General features: G+C 41.1%; 1 protein-coding gene across 1 annotated transcript in view; it reads left to right on the top strand.

The window, feature by feature from the left end:
* Window positions 1-21,257, top strand: part of DENND5B (DENN domain containing 5B) — a 76,079-nt gene that overhangs the window by 25,332 nt on the left and 29,490 nt on the right. The window contains exons 6-9 of the mRNA XM_008055289.1: window positions 2,253-2,384; window positions 3,618-3,770; window positions 4,965-5,043; window positions 9,218-9,299. Of these exons, the coding sequence (XP_008053480.1) occupies window positions 2,253-2,384; window positions 3,618-3,770; window positions 4,965-5,043; window positions 9,218-9,299 (446 nt within the window). The remainder of the gene's footprint in view (window positions 1-2,252; window positions 2,385-3,617; window positions 3,771-4,964; window positions 5,044-9,217; window positions 9,300-21,257) is intronic.

Raw genomic sequence — 21,257 nt, 5'->3', positions numbered from 1 at the left:
GGGTGACGGAGTGAGACTCCAACTCAAAAAAAAAAAAAAAAAAGAATGTCTTTTCTTCTCACTGCCATTTTGTCATCCTTTGTTTAATTTAAAGGCAGTGCTCTGTTTTTACTCCATGCCAAGGTGCCTTCGTGTCCTTTCTGTGCTTGTCCATAGAAGGTTGGTAGTTCTGTGACCCCAGCAGTGAGGCTCAGGAGACTTGCACATGCCCTGTGGAGTCTGCTGTTGGCCAATAGCTATACCTGCCCACGTGTGCTAGGTGCTCTCAGGACAGCCTACAACTAGCTTTTTTTCATTTATATAAAGCAGTGCATAAACTTTAAACAGGGTGTAATTTTTAATCCAGTTATTGACTTGTTGAAATTATTCATATTTTTTAGGAAAAAAAGAGAAATGCCAAAGGTTTCTTCCCAGTCTCTTGCATGACCATGTTCCTACTTTTTCTTTTAGCTGGCATATTTTATTTTAGCTGGCATATTTCTTCCTAAACTAAGTTTGATACTTAACTATTCTGGAGAATTAAGTCTTAACGGTAGTTTCCTCTTCGTTTGCACAAGTCCTAAAGACAGAAGAGTTGAAGGTGGGAGAATAAAGAACGCTTTAAACGTTTAATGGTTTTTACCAACCTTTTATCTCTAGTTTTAATATTCCAAATATTAGTATAACCTTAAACAATAGAAAATGCAAATATTATTGTTCTCAAATAGGATCTCCGTCCTGTATCTCAGGTTGATTTTCTGAAATGTGTTCACTTCCTATGTTTATTTATTTGAATATCAACCTTCAAAGTGTTCCTATAGACCTTGTTGTATTTAACTCTTCCCTATTGGTAGCAGTTGTCTCTCATTCTTGGTTTTCCCTTCTTTGAACCTCTTAAAAATATCTGAGGCACAAAGAATTTCTATGGGATCGAAATACCTGCAGAGTTCATTTGATTTTGAAATCTCTCCTTAAAGTGATTGAGCTGGGAAAGAAACAGATTACTTTGTTAATGTTGCTTTTCATCAGAAAGGGTGGGAAGTAGCATGTTAACTGATCAGCAGAATTCCTTAGAAGTGGTATTTTTAAAAATTTGGATTTAGTAGATTACTTTTTTCCCAAAGGAGAAATATATTAAATGTATAAACTCTGTTATTTAAAGAATGCAAAGAACTTTACACATCTTCTCTCATAATGTCAAATTCTTCCCTTAAGATAGTAAGGATAAGCCGGGCTCGGTGGCTCAGTCTGTAATCCCGCGCTTTGGGAGGCTGAAGTGAGTGGATTGCCTGAGCCTGCGGGTTCAAGACCCACCTGGGCAGCGAGACCTCATCTCTACAATAAATAAAAAATTAGCCAGGTGTAGTGGCGTGCACCTGTAGTTCCAGCTACTTGGAAGGCTGAGGCAGAAGGATCGCCGGAGCCCAGCAGGTCGAGGCTGCGGTGGCCAGGAGCGGCCACTGCACTCCAGTCTGGGCGACAGAGTGAGATTCCAACTGAAAAAAAAAAAGAGTTACTCTAAACTCCAAAAAGTAACACTATGATCCCACTTTCTTTTGATTATAGAACAAGGCTTTAGCAAACTCATCACAGAACGAAGAGGCCACCTGTATTTGGAGCACATTGTGCTTTTCGGAATACTCTTTTAGCATTTTTAAGCGGCAGATGGGCATGTTTTATGCTCATTGAACTAATAAACTGAGCTGTACATTCATTGATATGCCTGAAGGTCATAAAATTAGTTACAGCCACACTCTAGAGCTCCGGGTTTTACTGTGTGATGTGGTATAGGGCACAGGGCTAGGTTGGAGGGCACTGCCCCAGAGGTTAGAGGTGCATTCGTTCTTTTAATGTATGAGGAGAGGGGTGGAGGAAACCAGTGATCTGAGGACCACTGGGCTCCTACAGAACCTCAGGCTTCTCGTCTAGACACCTAAAGGTTTTCATCCTAACCCATGGTCCTGACTAATCACAACCTTGGGTATTCCCAGTAAAAAGACTAAACAAAATGAGACATCATCTCATTTTGAATAGGTTTTAACCTAATGGGGTTTCTGTCCCCTCCTTCTCACAGGAGTTAATCGGCTATGGGGAGAGCAGGGGGAATGTGAGTACCCTCTGCCTTTTGGTGCACTAAAACTTCAATTGCTGTTACGCACATACACTTGCGGTCCTTTGTGCATCTTGTTTGTTCCTTCACCTGTCTGTGTAAGGTTAAGAAGATCAGAAGGATATCTAATGTTTATGCATTTAAAATACTCTTTAATTTTTAGAAATATATGCAAGAGGCACGAAGTTTAGGAAAAAACTTGAGGCAACCCAAATTGTCAGACCTCTCTCCTGCAGTGATTGCACAGACCAACTGGAAATTTGTGGAAGGCTTACTGAAAGAATGTAGAATGAAGGTATGTACTACTCACTGATGCCAGATAGTGTGCACTCATGTTTACACCATGTGGGAGGCTAAGATGAGCTGAACTAACCCCCATTTGAGCCTGTAACTATCCTAGAAGAAAACTTTTACAGTGGCATAGGCCCATGAGTCCTTTACGGAGTACCTCCATGGGTTCTCCATTGCCCACAGAATTAATGATATGGGAGCCCTATATAGTTTTTCTCACCTTTTCAGCTATCCTTCTCTCCAGTATGAATAGATGTCTTAAGCCACTCATAAGTTGTGTCAGGAATGTTGTCTTATGTGAAAGTGGCACGTTTGTTGTGTGTCTGTGTGTGAACCTATGTGCAACCTTATCTGTGCTCATACATGGTTTGTATACTTATAAGGAAAAAGACCTTAGCTGTGTTGTAGGTTTGTGTATATTGTACGACAGTCTCCTCTCAGGTATCTGTGTTTATCAGAAGTAGCAATATAAATTGAAAAATCTCAAAACATCATTTTTGTCAATAATTTCATTCATTTATTTGACAGTGATTTCTTAAGCACCTTCTCTGCATATTCAGTAAATACTTTATTAAATTAGCATTTAGAGGTGAGTCTAACAGATAAAGTTCCTGCCAAAGGGATGAGATTCTGTCTCATGTCACACTGTATGTGAGCTGCTAGGACTGATGGGATAACTTACATGATTTCCATTTTTTGGTGTGTGCTCATGAGCAAAGAAGAGATAAAAGAGGAAAAGAAGGGGGAAAAAAGAGTCCTGGTTCACTCATAAATTAGAGTTCTCAGAGACTTAGGGCTGCCCATCAGTAACGTAGGTTTTACCTAAGTGCAGTCAAGCTAAGCTTAAGAATCTTTAATAAGCTAAGATACTGGGGAAGGAGGAGGGCAAGTTGTGGTGGCAGGATGGGGATCTAGACTCCGACAGTACATTTTCCAGGTCTAGTGTAATTCCCCAATATCACAGAAATTAATAATTTGAAAATTGTTGTACATAAGCCTTTTTTAACATAGAGATGCTTTATGAATATTATCTTCTTTAGTCACCCCCCAATTTCTCTGACAAAATAGTAACATTTAGATGGTATTACTTCAGTTAGTTGATCACAGAGATTAAGACATTTTCCCCAAGGCAATTAAAATATAATGAAGGGAAACCAGTTCTCCTACTCCAGGAATTAGTGGGTTGGTGTTTTGTTTCACTACTGGGGCAATTTGTGACTGCACGTGTTATTTTCAGACAAAACGCATGTTGGTGGAGAAGATGGGACATGAAGCAGTGGAACTGGGCCATGGAGAAGCAAACATCACCGGCTTGGAGGAGAACACACTGATCGCCAGCCTCTGTGACCTGCTGGAGAGGATATGGAGCCATGGCCTACAGGTCAAGCAGGTAACAGTCTCAGGAGGTCTTGGTGACATGACCTGTTAAGAAAAGCAACAGGCCGGGCTCGGTGGCTCAACCTGTAATCCCAGCACTTTGGGAGGCCGAGGCGAGAGGATTGCCTGAGCCCACGGGTTCGAAACCCTCCCGGGCAACTTGGCGAGACCTCGTCTCTACAGTAAATCACAAATTAGCTGGTCGTGGTACCGCACGCTTGTAGTTCCGACTACTTGGAAGGCTGAGGTGGAAGGATCGCCGAAACCCAGCAAGTTGAGGCTGCAGTGGCCGGGAGCGTGCAAGTCTGGCTGACAGAGTGAGACTCAACTCAAAAAAATAAATAAATAAATAACAAAGAGAAAAAGATGTCAAAAGACTAAACAGAATGAGATATGTCATAAAAAAGATGTCATAAAAAAGGATATGTTTCTTTGTCACAGGATGACTAGAAATGTGCCATAGGCATTTCAATTAAAGGGAATGAAACAACCCTTGATCAGGAGATGGTTTGGAGATCCTTTCTAACAGGCAGGAAAAGATAAAATAGCGCATTCATTGCAGAGGCCATATACCCTGTAGATTTCATTAAATGTCTGCTTTTGTCACTGTCCAGGAAAAAAATTTTGCTGGCCAGAAATAACAATTTTTTACCATTTTAAGTCATCTAATAATTTAGGATGGAAAAATTCAGTCTCTTTGCTTTTATCTCTGTAGTCTCCCTTTCTGATTTCTTTTCCGATATGTCCATGTTTCTTTCTTCCCTTTTTTTCTGCTCTTACCTGATCTTTTTCTCTCATTGCCACTCCACATATCCACGCACATTTTGCATATGGATATACAAGAATATATTCTGTGCCGCTAGAGCCTTTTAATTCCACTGTTACAAATGTGGCCAGTAGAGATAGCCCTAATTACAAACAGTGAGGTAACGACTGAGCTGACATCAGGAATCTCTGTGCCTTGCCTTCTGTCCTTTTGCTTAACTGCTTCCCTTCCCCAGGCTTTTGCCAGTCTTCTCAGTGAGGCAAAGGATGACCTTTATGACACAGGGAATAGGATGCTCAGAATGTCACACACTACTAATGGATGAACTTGGGTCACCAAACTTCTAAATAGCTATTTTAATGTTAATGGTTTTGAGGAGAAATTATTTTTTGATGAATTTTTTTTTTTTAATGAAAAATTTTATGTACCTTGTACTTTCAGGGGAAGTCGGCTTTGTGGTCACATTTAATTCAATTTCAGGACAGAGAAGAGAAGCAAGAGCACCTTGCAGAATCACCAGGTGAGAGATCATTGGTTTGATTGTTTGTATAGAACTGGCAGCATTGGACCTTGAGAAGAGTTAATACTGTGTGGTCTTGTCTTGATCTCTTTCTCTCTCAAGCTAAAACTTTCTCCATCTTGAAAGTAGTGAGATTATTTACTAGCTGTGAAACCTGGGAAAAGTCATTTAACCTTTCTGATTTCCTGTTTCCTCATTAATAAAATAGAGAAAATAACATTAACTATGCCAACGTTGTCATGTTAATCAAAAAGGAAGCATGTAAAAACCCCCAATGAATTGTAAAGGACCATATGACTATTCCTTACTCTCACCAGTATTAGGGTATGGTGTATACTGATTTTTTTCCCCTAAAGAAAAGTTTCTGTTTTTTTTTTTTTTGTGCTGGAGTCTCACTCTGCCACCCAGGCTGGATTGTAGTGGCATGTTCATGGCTACCACAGTCTCGACCTGCTGGACTCAGGCAATTCTTCCACTTCAGCTTTCCAAGTGGCTGGAATTACAGGTGTGCGCCACCACACCCAGCTATTTATTTATTTATTTATTTATTATAGAGGCGCGGTCTCACCATATTGCCCAGGTTGGTCTTGAACCCATGGATTCAGGCAGTCCTCTTGCCTCAGCCTCCCAAAGTACTGGGATTACAGGCAAGAGCCACCACGCACAGCTGAGAAAAGTTTTATGACCATTACTAATGAGCTTTCAGGGAATAAAAGATGTATGTGTCTCAAAAATCTTCAGAACTTATTCTTCAATGTATAGAAGATATCACATGTTAGAAATGTTGTAATTTTGTAGTTAATTTGAGTTATGTAGGATAAGTGTTCTAACTACTGTGCATTTTTCACAGAAAGGAGCTTACTTTTCATTGTGTAAAATAACCATCTATTTCACAAAAAGAAGTAACGGTGGGAAGCTAATAGAAATAAGATATTTTATATGAAACTGACCATTTGAGAATCTTTTCTAAAATTATGGATTATTTTAGAAATTTAGAAGTATGAAAAAGTTAGCTGGGCATGGTGGCCTATACCTGTAGTATCAGTTACTCAGGAGGCTGAGGCAGGAGGATCACCTGAGCCTAAGAGTTCAAGACTAGCCTGGGCAACATAGCAAGATCCTGTCTCTAAAAATAAAAGAAAATGTAAAAAATATATATATATACACATATATATTTTTTAAACTCATAAGTCAGCCACTAGCTTAAGAAATAATGCATTGCCAGTGTGGTGGCTCACACATGGATTCCCAAAACTTTGGGGAGGCCAAGACAAGAGGATTGCTTGAGACCAGAAGTTCAGAACTAGCCTGGGCAACATAGCAATGCCTCATCTCTACAGACAGTCAAAAAAATTAGCCAGGCGTGGTGCTGCACGCCATAGTCCCAGCTACTAAGGAGTTTGAGGGAGAAGGATCGCTCAAGCCCGGGAGGTCAAGGCTGCGGTGAACCATGATCGTACCACTGCACTCCAGCCTGAGCAACAGAATGAGACCCTAACTCAAAAAAAAGAAAAGAGAAAAAGCAATAATGTGGTCAGGCGCAATGGCTCACACCTATAATCCCAGCACTTTGGGAAGCCAATATGGGAGAACTGTTCAAACCCAGGAGTTCAAGACCAGCATGGGCAACATAGCGAGACCTCATTTCTACAAAAAAAAAATCAAGAAATTATCTGGGCATGGTAGAGCATTTGGGAGGATGAGGCAAAGGATTGCCTGAACCCAGAAGGTCCAGGCTGCAGTAAGCCGTGATCATGCTACTGCACTCTAGCCTGGGCAACAGAATGAGACCCTGACTCAAAAAAATAAAAGAAAAAGAAATAATGCATGGCAAATATGATTGAAATACCCTTGTATTCATCCCTAATTCCTTTTCCCTCACTGCCCCAGAAGGCAACATTACCCCAAATGTGATGTTTATTGTTGAAAACCTGGTTTGTCAGTGTATTTAATCAGAAAGCTAGGAATGAGTTTGACACTACATTGCCCTTGAGCTCCTCTAAGCAGGATGTCAAGGTTCTGCTGTACCTATATTTATAAAGATTCAGATCAAGCTTAAAAGCATTCTCTCATGTCTGTCTCCTCTGCCCCTTTTTCTGTTAAGAAGTAAAATGCGTTTGCCCTGAAACTGTCTCTAACAGAAAGTGTGGCTGTTCAGTTCATTAGACCATGACCAAGATAGTTTACCATAAATAGAAAAAAGAAATGCCTATGAAGAAACAGCCATTTGTGGGGTGAAATGCTGCTGGTGTTGCCCATGCATGGCGGTCACTGGTCAAGTGTTGGGCTGCAGTTGGAGACTAGCCAGTAGTGGGACCAGCAAAACTCTGAAGTCAAGGATAAGAAATATAAACTGTGTCAAAGTCTCATGCAGTCCCTGCTTGTGCTGCACTGCCAAATATTGGTGAAGGCCTAGTGATATAAGAATATAAATTAAGCTGGGCTCGGTGGCTCAGCCTGTAATCCCACGCCTTTGGGAGGCTGAGGTGAGTGGATTGCCTGAGCCCACAGGTTCGAGACCCGCCTGGGCAGACGAGACCTCATCTCTACAATAAATCAAAAAAATTAGCCGGGTGTGGTAGCACGCGCCTGTAATTCCAGCTACTCAGAAGGCTGAGGCGGAAGGATCGCCAGAGCCCAGCAGGTCGAGGCTGCGGTGGCCGGGAGCGGCCACTGCACTCCAGTCTGGGTGACAGAGTGAGACTCCAACTCAAAAAAATATTAAAAAATAAAAATAATAATAATAAATAATAAAAAATAAAAAAATTCTCTTCTGCATAGAGTAGATTCATGGGAACCTTCTTAGATTTTTAGATCTCTAGATAAAAGGCATGAGGCTGGGCTCGGTGGCTCAGCCTATAATCCCAGCGCTTTGGGAGGCCAAGGTGAGTGGATTGCCTGAGCCCGTGGGTTCGAGACCTGCCTGGGCAACTTGGTTAGACATCATCTCTACAATAAATCAAAAACTAGCCGGACATGGTAGTGCGTGCCTGTAGTTCCAGCTACTTGAAAGGCTGAGGCGGAAGGATCTCCGGAGCCCAGCAGGTCAAGGCTGCAGTGGTCAGGAGTGGCCACTGCACTCCAGTCTGGGTGACAGAGTAAGACTCTAACTCAAAAAAAAAAAGATAAAAGGCATGACTTTATTTCTCAATCCTTAATCTGCTTTGAAATGTACTGTCTCACTGTTCTGAAACCTGGGAGACCAAAATTATGGTGTTGGCTGGGTTAGTTCCTTCTGAGGACTGTGAGAGAACCTATTCTGTGCCTCTCTCCTATCTTCTCTGTAGTCTCAGGCATTTCTTGGTAAGTGCTGGTAGATGGCATTTTCCCTGTCTTCACATTGCCTTTTCTCTTTGTCCGTGTCTGTGTTCAAATGTTCTCATTTTATAAGGACACCAGTCATACTGGATTGCTTATGTTGATCTATTTGCTAAGTGTGATGTTGCAATTTAATTTTTATTTACAGATGAGAAAATGAAAATAAGAAAGGGCGTAAAACTCCATGACATCTCAATGAAAGTAAACTGTACACCCCAGCTATAATACATCAACCAATAGATGATTGCTTAGCCATTGCTATATAAGAAATAATCTTTCCTTCTTTCATAAACATTAGCTATTCAGGTTTTATGAGAGAATATTCACGGTTATTAAACTTTCATTTTGATTATTCACTTTGCATACTCTACATACTGTGGTTTGGATTCTGAGCTTTTTTTTTTTTTTTAAAGCACAGGAGTTCTCTTTCACTGACCCTCACACCCTTTGCCCTGGATTCTGAACTTTGAAATAGAAGCTTAGACTGAAGAGTCCAAACTCTTAAATTTTTTAAAAACACTCTCCAACACTTATGTGATTTCAGCTAATGAGCCCAGAGATTATTCACATATTTAGTAGCTTCATTTATAGACATTGCTTTCATGTAATTATCCAGTGCTATTAGAATGAATAACTAGAAAATAACTGGTTTTTATGACCAACATTTGCACACATTGCATTATTTGCTAGTTGGCCCCAGATTATCTAGAAAGAAAATAGCTGATTTACTATATTAATAAAGTAGCAACATTTGGGGAGTAGAATTTGAGCTTTTCTGTTATCTTTATTTACAGAATGTGAACCATGTCGATTTTTCGTTATTTTTCTAATGTTTTGCTGATATTTTTCCACACAGTTGCCCTTGGACCAGAAAGAAGAAAATCTGACTCAGGAGTTATGTTGCCAACACTCAGGGTCTCTCTTATCCAAGACATGAGGTATTTGTTACATGTTAGCAGATGGTGGCAACTTGGGAGTATTTTATGACTTTCACCTAAATTGCTCAAATAATTATATCTGTATGTATTTTTTCCTTATGTATTCTGAAGAAAGTATTTTTTATAATTTTGCTTATTTTATAGTATTATATTGTTTCCTGACATTAAATCCAAAGGGAAGATGCAGCTGAGATGAGTTTTAAAAGGAACTCTGAATTATTTTATAACTTATTTTGTTCAGTTTTTTTTTTTTTTTGAGTTGGAGTCTCACTCTGTCTCGCCCAGGCTGGAGTGCATTGGCATGCTCACGTCTACCAGCCTCAACCTGCTAGACTCAGGCGATCCTTCTGCCTCAGCTTTCCAAGTAGCTGGCACTACAGATGTGTGCTACCAGCTGCTCGGCTAATATTCTTATTTATTGTGGAGATGAGGTCTTGCCAAGTTGCCCAGGATGGTCTCGAACCTCTGAGCTCAGGCAGTCCTCTCACCTTGGCCTCCCAAAGTGCTGGAATTACAGGCATGAGCCACTGTGCCTGGCAGTTTTTTTTTTTTTTAAACTCCCTTAAATACCTGCTGCCCCCAGATATAGACCAAAAAAAAGATCTACAAATAATGGCAGGTTCCCTGGCAGAACAATTACTGTCAGATTCAGACGGAAGCAAATACGAATCTGAGAATTATCACTTGAATTACCGATTTTAGAAAGTTTTTAGAAGACATCAGGATATCCAAAATAGTTGTATTGAATAAGGAAGGCAGAGACTTTTTCTTGTTCATATTTTAGGTTTAGTATTTAGTTAGCTCTTACAGTGTGTGGGTTTAAAATGATGTCATAACATCTGTGACACTTGCGACTCTTCTTTATGGTGTGTTTTATTAAATTAGTTATCAGTGTTTATTTGACTTGTCAAATATTTGCACCTGAAAAGCACAGCACTTAGACTGGCAACATAGTGGTAAAACATCCTGGCTTCACCACTTAATAGCTGTGTGGCCTTAAGCAGTTTTCATAACTTTCCTGTCTCTCAGTTTTTCTGTCTCTCAGATAGAGATGGAAACAGTACCTATCTCATAGCATTGCTAGAATTAAATGAGTTAGCTATGTAAAAGCTTAGAGGAATACTTGTCTCATACTAAGAGTTCACTAAATGTTGGTTGTCATCTGAATCAATGTATATATTTATGTCATAAGTGGTATTATTCCTTGATAGATTCAGTTGTCCAAACTAGTCCTTATATGGTTTATGATTCCCTTTGGGGGTCAGCATAAGAGGACTATTTGTAATTATGAGAAGAAAATAATAATCCTGGTTTTCTTTTTTTTTGAGTTGAGGTTTTACTCTGTCATCCAGGCTGGAGTGCAGTGGCATGATCACAGCTCATTGCAACCTCCACCTGGGCTCAGGCAAGCCTCCCACCTCAGCCTCCCAAGTTGCTGAGACCATTGGTGAACACTGCCACAGCCAGCACATTTTTTTGTTTTTTGTAGAGACAAGTCACTATGTTGCTGGTCTTGAACTGCTGGGTCTAAGCAGTCTGCCTGCCTCAGCCTCACAGAGTACTGGAATTACAGGTGTGAGCTACCACGCCCAGCTAATCCCACTTTTCTTAACAGAAACCTAAAACCACGTGTGTTATGCAGTAATTTCATAGTAGCCATCACCTTAAGGTGATGGTTGTTGAAAGCTTTGCAACTGTAACCTAATTAGGAGACTGTCACATCACATAAGGCTATTCAGCTCCTTCCAATTTCCTGCTTGTTTTATCTACTTCATGTTAGTTTTTTTGGAGGAGGGCATTCTCCTCACCTGCTCAGAGGGCGTAGAGCATTCTGGTTAAGACCTTGGGCTCTGGAACCAGCCGGGGAAGGCTGGTATATCAGCTCTGCTGCTTACTAGCTCTGTAGCCTGGAGCAGTTGCTTAGACTCTTGGTTTTCGTGCCTGTAAAATGCAGATAATAGTGGTGCTTCTCTCAAAATGTTGGCGTAAAGATTCAATGAGTTAGTAAATGTAAGCCGGGCTCGGTGGCTCAGCCTAATCCCACGCCTTGGGAGGCTGAGGTGAGTGGATTACCTGAGCCCGCAGGTTCGAGACCTGCCTGGGCAACTTGGTGAGACCTCATCTCTACAATAAATCAAAAAATTAGCCAAGCGTGGTAGCCTGCGCCTGTAATTCCGGCTACTTGGAAGGCTGAGGTGGAAGGATCGCCTGAGCCCAGGAGGCCGAGGCTGCAGTGGCCGGGAGCAGCCACTGTACTCCAGTCTAGGTGACAGAGTGAGACTCCAACTCAAAAGTAAATAAATAAATAAATAAAATAAAAATAAATAAATGTAAAGCACCCAAAATAGGCCAAAATATATGTGTGTAAATGTATGTATGCTAACTCCTGCATACTGAATGAGCTCCTTGTAGATCTATATTTTGTTTCTCTCTTTATATGTGTGTGTGTGTGTATGTATGTATATATATACATATATATATTTTTTTTTTTAAACCATGGGTTCATAATGATATCTCTATTCCGGTTCAATACTACAGAGATTGTTCTAGCCTTGGCCCTTTCCTTATTTGTAATTTCTCTCTCCAACAACAAGAAACCCGACTCTCATTATTTACAGCATATTTACTTTATTTGTGCAGCTCTAGTACTTATACCCATAAGGTCACTTGGAATTGCTAACCCAAACCACCGTGTGGGTTCCCTCCACATCCTGTTTGCCCTTTTTAGTTTTTTTTTATTTCTTAAGCTTATACACAGTAAAATTTACACTCTGTTGGTGTGTAGTTCTATGGATTTTACAAAAACTTTACAATCATGATCCAGCACAACTCGATGGCCCCACAATTCCCTGTGTTTCTCCTTTTTAGTTACCTCCTTTCCCAGGTCCCTACGCTAGCAGTCACTGATATATTTCTAAGCTCTTTCCCCTGAGAAAACCTAAAAGCAATACTACCCCAGTCACAGGGAGCACACCAACATCCCTATCCTGGTTTCTCAGTCCCTAATGAAAGGAATCAGGACTCCCTAGAGAAGTTGGGTAACTCCTGGACTGAGATGGGAAAAAGATCAGATGAGCCTCGTGCTTCTTGTGGTACCAGAAATTAAAGAAGTGATCAGAAAATGCAATCGAGAGGAAAGGGGTTAGGGTTCAGAAATTACGTATTGGGTATAATGTTCCCTATCTGGGGAATAGGCCACCAGAGACCCAATCCCCACCACTACACAACAGTCCATGTAACACGCATGCATGTGTACCCCAGATCTAAAATAAAAACAAAAGGAAAAAAATGAAACAAAACCAACATGCAAAAGCAAAACTTAAAGGTCATATTGAATGTTAAGGACTATATTTGTCTTTCTATACTTATCATTAAAATGTGAAAACAAAATAAAGAATTATTTACTAAAAAGACGTAAAATTTAAAAGAAAAGAAAGAAAAAGAAAATGCTACAGTCATAACAAAAGGACACAGAAGCCCACCTGGAAAAGCTGCCAGTGGCCAATGCTGGCACAATCTGAGTAACAAAATAAATAACAATAGTATTGAAAGATAACCTATAGAATAAAATATCCATGAGTCCATTCCAATATTTAAAAAGAATTAAGTAAATAAATAAATGGGAACAATGGGACAGCTCTTTTTTCAGAAGCATTCCATTTAATAAATGTAGAGGACTGGCCTGGCATGGTAGTACACACCTATAGTTCCAGCTGCTCGGGAGGCTGAGGTGAGAAGATTTCTTGTGCTCAGGAGCCTGGGCTGTAGTGGGCTATGCTGATCAGATGCCCATACTATATTTGGCATCAATATGGCAACTTCTCAAGAGTAAGGAACCACCATATTGTCTAAGGAGCAGCGTACCTGCCCAGGGCAGAAATGGAGCACATCAAAATTCTCATGCTGATTAGTATCTGGATTGTACCTGTTAATAGCCACAGCATTTCAGCCTGGGAAACATAGCAAGACCCTGTCTCTTAAAAAACATAAATTGCCAGGAATGGTGGCTCACCCCTGTAATCTTAGCACTTGGGGAGGCGGTGGCAAGAGGATTGTCTGAGCTCAGGGACTCAAGACCAGCCTGGGCAACATGGTGAGACCTCATCTCTACAATAAAAAAAAAAAATTAGTGAGGTGTAGTAGCATGCGCCTGTAGTTCCAGCTATTTGGAAGGCTGAGACAAGGATTGCCTGAGCCCAGCAGTTCGAGGCTGCGGTGACCGTGAGATTGCCACTGCACTCCAGCCTGGGTGAAAGGAGTGAGACTCCAACTCAAAAAAAAAAAAAGTAGAGGAATGTAGTAGAAAAATTGATGGTTGAAAGGTTAACCAAGGTATTTACACAGTCTCAAAGTGTCTCCTATAAGACTTTATTCATTAGTTAGGGGAAAATGGTAACTTTACCATGGAGATACCAGCAGACACCACCCTAACCAAGTGATCAAGGCTGACATTTCTAGTAAGAAGACACTTAGTATCAGGTACCCCCAATAGACTGTAGTCTCACTGAAGAGAGTATAGCACTTTTGCAGTATTCTCATTATAAATGCATAACCTCAATCTAACTGTGGAAGACAGCAGAAAAATCCAAATTGAGGGACAGTGTACAAAATTATTGGCCAGCACTCTTCAAAAGTTTCAAGGTCATGAAAAACAAGGAAGGGCTGAGAAACTGTCACAGGGTAGAGTAGACTCAGACAATAACAGTCAAATGCAATGTGAGATCCTGGATTAAATCCTACAACAGAAAAAGGATACAAATGGGAAAATTGGTGAAACAGTCTGTAATTAACAATATTGTACCTATGTTAATGTTTTTTAATTTGTTTATACAAGACATTAACATGAGGGGAAGCTGGATATATAGGAATTCTGTACTACTTTTGCAACATTTTTAAGTCTAAAATTTTTTACTTTATTTTAAAGTAAAAAAGTTATGTGTGTGTATAAATATGAATATCTATTTTAAATCAGACCTGGTACAATGTAAAAGTATAGGGCTGTTATTATTGATATGCAGCGGCAGGTAGCTTACCACTGTCTGGTGGCAGGAGGTTAATGGGGTTTCTGTTGTTGGTACAGCTCCTGCTCTCCCAGAAGCTCACCTGTTCCATTGATTGTTAGATCATCAGGCTGTAACCTTTTTAGTTTAACCCCTATAATTTCTTACCTCAAGTACATCACAGACCCCATATTGCAATGCTTGCCCTACTGTAATGCATCTTCCCCACAAGTGAAAAATGATGATCTTAGGATACATTCCAAGCCACTTGTCCCGGCTGGCAGAGCCCTGCTTGATCCCACCCCTGTCTAACTCCAGCATTATCCTCTACATTTTCCCTCTTACCACTTCTTTGGTTCCTCCAGCATGACAAGCTCACTTCTGATCCTGGGGCCTAGAAAAAGTAGGAAAGCCGATTCCTTTCACTTTATGGCTTTCCCCTGGTTCCTGCCCAAAGAACCTCCACAGGTCAGGCCTCTTGTTGTTGCATGTTAGTTCAAGTATCCCTTCCTCCAAGAAGCCATCCCTGACCACTTGATGTAAAGTAGCCACCTAGACAGAAACTTGAAAGGTATTGCTTAGCTTCTTTCTTTTCCATATGTGGAAGCTCAGGCCCACACATGTTAAATTCTACCATACAGCTAATTAACAGCAGAAATGGAGCTAGAGCCAAGGCTCTCTGATCATAGTTTAGGATACTTTTTAACTAGATTTAGGTTCTCAGCCTTTACCATATCATCAGAAAAATGCCAAATGTAGTTATGCACAAAGAAGTTGGCAGTACAGTATGGGTACGTATCAACATCTATCTGTCTATACACACACACACACACACACATATACATATACATACACACACACACACACACACACACACACACACATATATATACTTTTTTTTTGAGTTGGAGTCTCATTTTGTCATCCAGACTGGAGTGCAGTAGCATGCTTACAACCACTGCAGCCTTGACCTGATGGGCTCAAGCGAGCCTTCTGACTCAGCCTTCCAAGTAGCTGGAATAGAATAAAATCCAAGCCACGATGCCCAGCTAATTTTTTTATTTATTGTAGAGATGAGGTCTTGCCATGTTGCATAGGCTGGGCTCAAACCCATGGGCTCAGGCAATCCTCTCGCCTCCATCTCCCAAAGTGCTGGGATTACAGATGTGAGCCACCACACCTAGCCTAAATATAATTTAGTATAACCTTGAATAACCTATATTTGATCAGAATACTGAGCTACAAAATTGATGTCATGGCCATTACATTTCTAGACTCCAATATGGCCATGTGCTCATTGAGCTATGGTTGTCTCCATGCTTCCTGGCTTTGCTCCCCAGCCCCACCTTGCGGAGGTGAATCTTCTCTCTCTCTCTCTCTCTAATTTACTTTTAAATAAACTATATTTTCTAATCTAATTTCTGTGCAATTCTTTGCATCTTTTATGCAGCATCAGATCGCACCCCAGATATTCACACCCCCAGCGGGCCAGACCTAACATTCTGGAGGTCCTGCTGGGAGAGTGTGACCCTAACATATTTTGGAGGCCCCACTGGGATGATCCTGACATTTTTGGAGGTCCCACCAAGATCTGCTGCTCTCTTGCTCTTTCTCCTCTTCTACCGAGACCTGCTGCTCTCTCTCTCCTCTCCAAAAGCCCTAAAATATACCCATTACGTGGCCCTTCGAGGCCACACTTGCCTTTGAGTGTCAGCCCCCTTTCCAATGTGTGAAAGGTGAATAATAAACTTTACTTCTTTCTACTTTCTTTAAAAAAATTGATGTCCTTTGTGTTCTCATGTGAGTATTACTTTGGCTTCCAACTTTGTCTTATAAAAAAAAATTTGCTGAGGTGGAAGAATCGCCTAAGCCCAACAGGTCGAGGCTGCAATAGTCGTGAATGTGTCACAGCACTCCAACCTGGGTGACAGAGTGAGACTCCAACTAAAAAAAAAAAAAAAATCTGAGAGACTCCTGAGTATCCTAAAGTGATGTTTTCGCCAAATAAGAGATTCTCTTAATACAACTTGATTGGTTAATTGCTTTCAAAAGGTTGTTTTGTAAGGCAGAAGGATACTGTCCAGAAAAGATAAGCCAACTTCCCAGGTTTTTTTCCTTTTTTTCCCCTAACATTTTTTTTTTTTATTGAGTTGGAGTCTCACTCTGTCGCCCAGACTGGAGTGCAGTGGCCGCTCCCGGCCACCGCAGCCTCGACCTGCTGGACTCCGGCGATCCTTCCGCCTCAGCCTTCCAAGTAGCCGGAATTACAGGCATGCGCTACCACACCCGGCTGATTTTTTTATTTATTGTAGAGATGAGGGCTCGTCAAGTTGCCCAGGTGGGTCTCGAACCCGTGGGCTCAGGCAATTCACTCACCTCAGCCTCCTAAAGTCGCAGGATTACAGGCTGAGCCACCGAGCCCGGCTTATTGCATAGATTTTAGCATGAACATCTTACTGTGGCTTTCTTAAAAATTATATTAAAACATATACCTGTAGCCAGGCTCGGTGGCTCAGCCTGTAATCCTGTGCCTTTGGGAGGCTGAGGTGAGTGGATTGCCTGAGCTCGCGGGTTCGAGACCCGCCTGGGCAACTTGGTGAGACCTCATCTCTACAATAAATCAAAAAATTAGCCGGATGTGGTAGTGTACGCCTGTAGTTCCAGCTACTCGGAAGGCTGAGGTGGAAGGATCGCCGGCGCCCAGCAGGTCGAGGCTGCAGTGGCCGGGAGCGGCCACTGCACTCTGGTCTAGGCGACAGAGTGAGACTCCAACTCAAAAAAAAAGCCATATACCTATCATAAAATTTACTATTTTATCCATTTTTAAGCATATAGTTCAGTGGTATTAAGTACATTCACATTGTTGTGCAGGTATCACCACTGTCCGTCTCCAGAACTTTTTCATTGTTTCAAACTGAAACTCCATACCTGTTAAACAGTAACTCTCCGATCTCCCTCCCACTACCTTCAGCCCCTGATAGTCACTAATCTACTTTGTCTCTGTGAATTTGACTATTCTAGATACCTCATATCTTTTGTGTCTGGCTTATTTCACTTAGCATAACATCTTCAAGGTTCATTGCTATTGTAACATGTATCAGAGTTTTATTCCTTTTTAATATTCCATTGTGTCTGTGTACCACGTTTTGTTTATCCATTCATCAGTTAATGTATATTTGGGTTATTTTCACCTTCCGGCTATTGTGAATAATGCTGCAGATATATAAATATCTGTTCTAGTCCTTGCTTTCAGTTCTTTTGGGTATACACCCAGAAGTAGAATTGCTGGATCATATTGTGGTTCTGTGTTTGATTTTTTGAGGAATCATCGTGTTGTTTTCCATAGACATTAAACCATTTTACTTTCCTACTAGCAATGCACAAGCATCCAAGTTTCTTTACATCTTTGCCAGCCCTGTTCTTTTCTGGTTTTGTTTGTTTATTTGTTTAATAATAGCCATTCTAATGGTATAACTTCCCAGTTTCTTACAACATATGTAGCAGCACTCTTTCAAGGTCTTCTTAGAGTATGTGTTAGGGTCTTCAACTTTATAAACTAAGAAACTGCCGTCATCAGCAAACTAAAAGATAGTGGAAATAGGCACTGGGAACACCAATAAGTGGGGAGAGAGGGGAAAAGGGAAAGAGAGGTTAGCGTTCAGAAACTACCTACAGGGCACAGTGTTCACTATCTGGGCCACCTGAGACCTAATCCCCACCACTACACAGTACAGTGTCCATGTAATAAGCACGCATGTATACCCCCTAAATCTAAAGTTTAAAAAAAAGATAAACTTTAAGTCACAGACTCCTGTTAAATGCAAGATGTACTTCAAAAACCTGTAAGAGGTGGAGAAATAATGGACTGGGTTGGGTCATCTATCTTATCTTGTTCTAGTTATCTATGACAAGGCAAGGGCAAGGTCACAGAAATCCAATGAAACCAACAGTGAAATGACTTGATACTCTGATTTATTGATTTGGGTATTCTCTGCCTGGAAGCTAATTAAACAGAATACTGTTAGCTATCCTCCAAATCAGAGCTGTGGAAGCCTGACCATCCAACTCTGCTCTAGAGATTACTCTACCCACCAGCCCCCTATCCCCACTTCCCCACCCTCCTGCTTAATTGTGCACATGATGACTTTAGCATCATTTCTTATTCTAAGCATTCAACAAAAACTAACTTGGCTTTCCAATTACAAATTCCCAATTTCTGAGAGAAAATGTGAACTCAGCTTAATCAGACATGTGCTCCTTGTACAGTCTGAACTAGAAGCATAGGGCTTGTGATTTGAGGTCATGGTGGTACCTGAAGTATTTTCATCTGAATCTGTGGAAGGGGAGCTTCTCTGAGAATGTGAATGCCAGGAAGAAATGATTGGTAGAAAATGGGTGACATCTTTAGAATAATACTTATTATCTCTGTGACCTTGGTGGGCTACTTGACCTCAATATGTCTCTGTTTTTTCATTTTTAAATGAAATGATGAGGCCATGTGCGGTGGTACATGACTGTAGTCCCAGCTAGTCAGGAGGCTAAGGCAGGAGGATTGCTTGAGCCCAGGTGCTCAAGGCTGTAGTGCAGTATGATTGTGCCTGTGTATAGCCACTATACTCTAGCCTGGGTAACACAGCAAGACCCTGTCTCTAAAATAAAATTTAAAAATTAAGTGATGATGATCTTTCTCTCTTTATCTCACCAGTTATTTTGACAATCAGAAAAAACAAAGTAAATACAATTTTTTCTAAATTAGAAAGCTTTGTATCAGGGTTAGAAACAAATTAAGTAGTTGTTTAAACCACATCATATAAGGGGTTTTTATGAATTAGCAGGATCTATTTTGGAAGTAATACTTTTGTAATATTGTACTCAATGCCACAATAACTATATATAATAAATTATTTCAACTAAAAACAATTCAAATAGTATAACTACACAACAGATTTTTTAGTGAATTGGATTAAAGTTTAGGAACACACATATAAATTGTCTTAAAACACAAAATCTGATATAGCTTTATAAAACAACTTGAGCTCCTGTTATGTGCTAGGCCCTATCCAGGGTACAAGGAAGGATCTGAGGTTAATGAGAATATTGGTCTCTTTGTCATAGGGACCATATGTCAGTCTGAGTACAATGTATGACAAAAGAAAATGGTAATAGTGGTGCATGCTAAGTCGCACATTAGACTATAGAAATTCATAGAGTGGGGCCAAATGTGATGGCTCCCACCTGTAATCGCAGCACGTTGGGAAACTGAGGTGGATTAGTTGAACCCAAAAGTTTGAGACCAGCCCGGGCAACATAGAGAGACCTCATCACTACAAAAATAAAATTTAAAAATTGCCAGGCATGGTGGTACATGCTGTAGTCCCAGCTACTCGGGAGGCTAAGGCGGAATGGTTGCCTAAACCCAGGTAAGGCTACAGTGAGCCTTGATCATGCTACTGCCCTCCAGCCTGGGTGACAAAATGAGACCCCAATTCAAAAAATAATATTAATATAATTGATAGATTAGAGAGGTCATTGGAGCTGTCATGGTCAAGGAAAGCTTTCTGGGAGAAATTAGAAGGTTAAAGATAAAGAGAATCAGAGAGGGAAGCTGATGAGAGTAAGTACTTCAGGCAATGGAATGCAAGATAGAGGGCCTGGAATGGTGTGTTATTAGAAGATAGTGTTGGAGGCCAGGGGAGTTAGTTAGACTTAAATGGCAGCCTGAGCAGTTGAGGCTATATTCTGTGAGCTTTTGAAGGTTCTTGAACAAAGAAATTGTATTAAAGAGGAAATACTTCAGGCAGATTCATTTCCCTTGTGTCAGGGATTCAGATGGGCTTGAGGAACAAAGTCCAGTGGCCTCCTTCCCCAAATCCCATCTCCCTCCTAACCCTCCTTCCCTCCCTTCCTTCCTTTTGTCAGTCTCACTGTGTTGCCCACGCTGGAGTGCAGTTGCACAATGATCAGTGGCATAACGATCATCGCTACTACAGCCTCCATCTGCTGGGCTCAGGCGATCCTTCTGCCTCAGCCCTCCTGGTAGCTGGAACCACAAGCGCACGCCACCATACCTGGCTAATTTTTTGATTTATTGTAAATACAAGGTCTCGCCAAGTTGCCCAGGCAAATCTCAAACCCCTGGACTCAGGCAATCCTTTCTCCTCACCTCCCAAAGTGCTGTGATTCTTATTCTGACTTTTATTTTTGAGTCAAGGTCTTACTCTGTTGCCCAGGCCCCAGTGCGGTGATATGATCACGGCTCACTGAAGTCTTGACCTCCTAGGCTCAGGCAATCCTTCTACTTCAGCCTTTCATATAGATAGGACTACAGGTGCATCACCTGGCTTATGCTTTTATTTTTTTGTAAAAATAAGGTCTCACTATGTTGCCTAGGCTGGTCTTGAACTCGTGAGCTCAAGCAGTCTTCCACCTCAGCCTCCCAAAGTGCTGGGATTATAGGCATAAGCCATCATGCCTGGGTAACTTTTGTTTTGTTTTGTTTTTGCTTGTTTGTGGGTTTTTTTTGTTTTGTTTGTTTGTTTGTGTCAGAGTCTCACTCTGTTGCCCAGGCTGGATTGCAGTGGCATGATCATGGTGCAGTGGCTACTACAGCTTCGACCTGCTGGGCTCAGGCAATCTTTCTGCCTCAGCCTTCCAAATAGCTGGAATTACAGGTATGTACCACCACACCCAGCTAATTTTTTTGATTTACTGTAGAGACAAGATCTTGCCAAGTTGCCCAAGGTGGTCTTGACTTCCTGGGCTCAGATTCTCGCCTCCACCTCCCAAAGTGCTGGAATTGCAGGCGTGAGCCATCGCACCCAGCTCTGACTTGTTTGTAAGCGAGTTCTTTAGTGTATCTGTATAAAGTGATATAATGCTTTGCATTTTGTTTATCAAGAGTGTTCAATAACCAGGCTCGGTGGCTCAGCCTGTAATCCCACGCTTTGGGAGGCTGAGG

This window comes from Carlito syrichta, unplaced genomic scaffold (assembly GCF_000164805.1).
Source record: "Carlito syrichta isolate Samal-C Ts95f unplaced genomic scaffold, Tarsius_syrichta-2.0.1 Scaffold301813, whole genome shotgun sequence".
NCBI classification, from domain to species: domain Eukaryota; kingdom Metazoa; phylum Chordata; class Mammalia; order Primates; family Tarsiidae; genus Carlito; species Carlito syrichta.
This window is presented reverse-complemented; position numbering and strand designations above follow the sequence as displayed.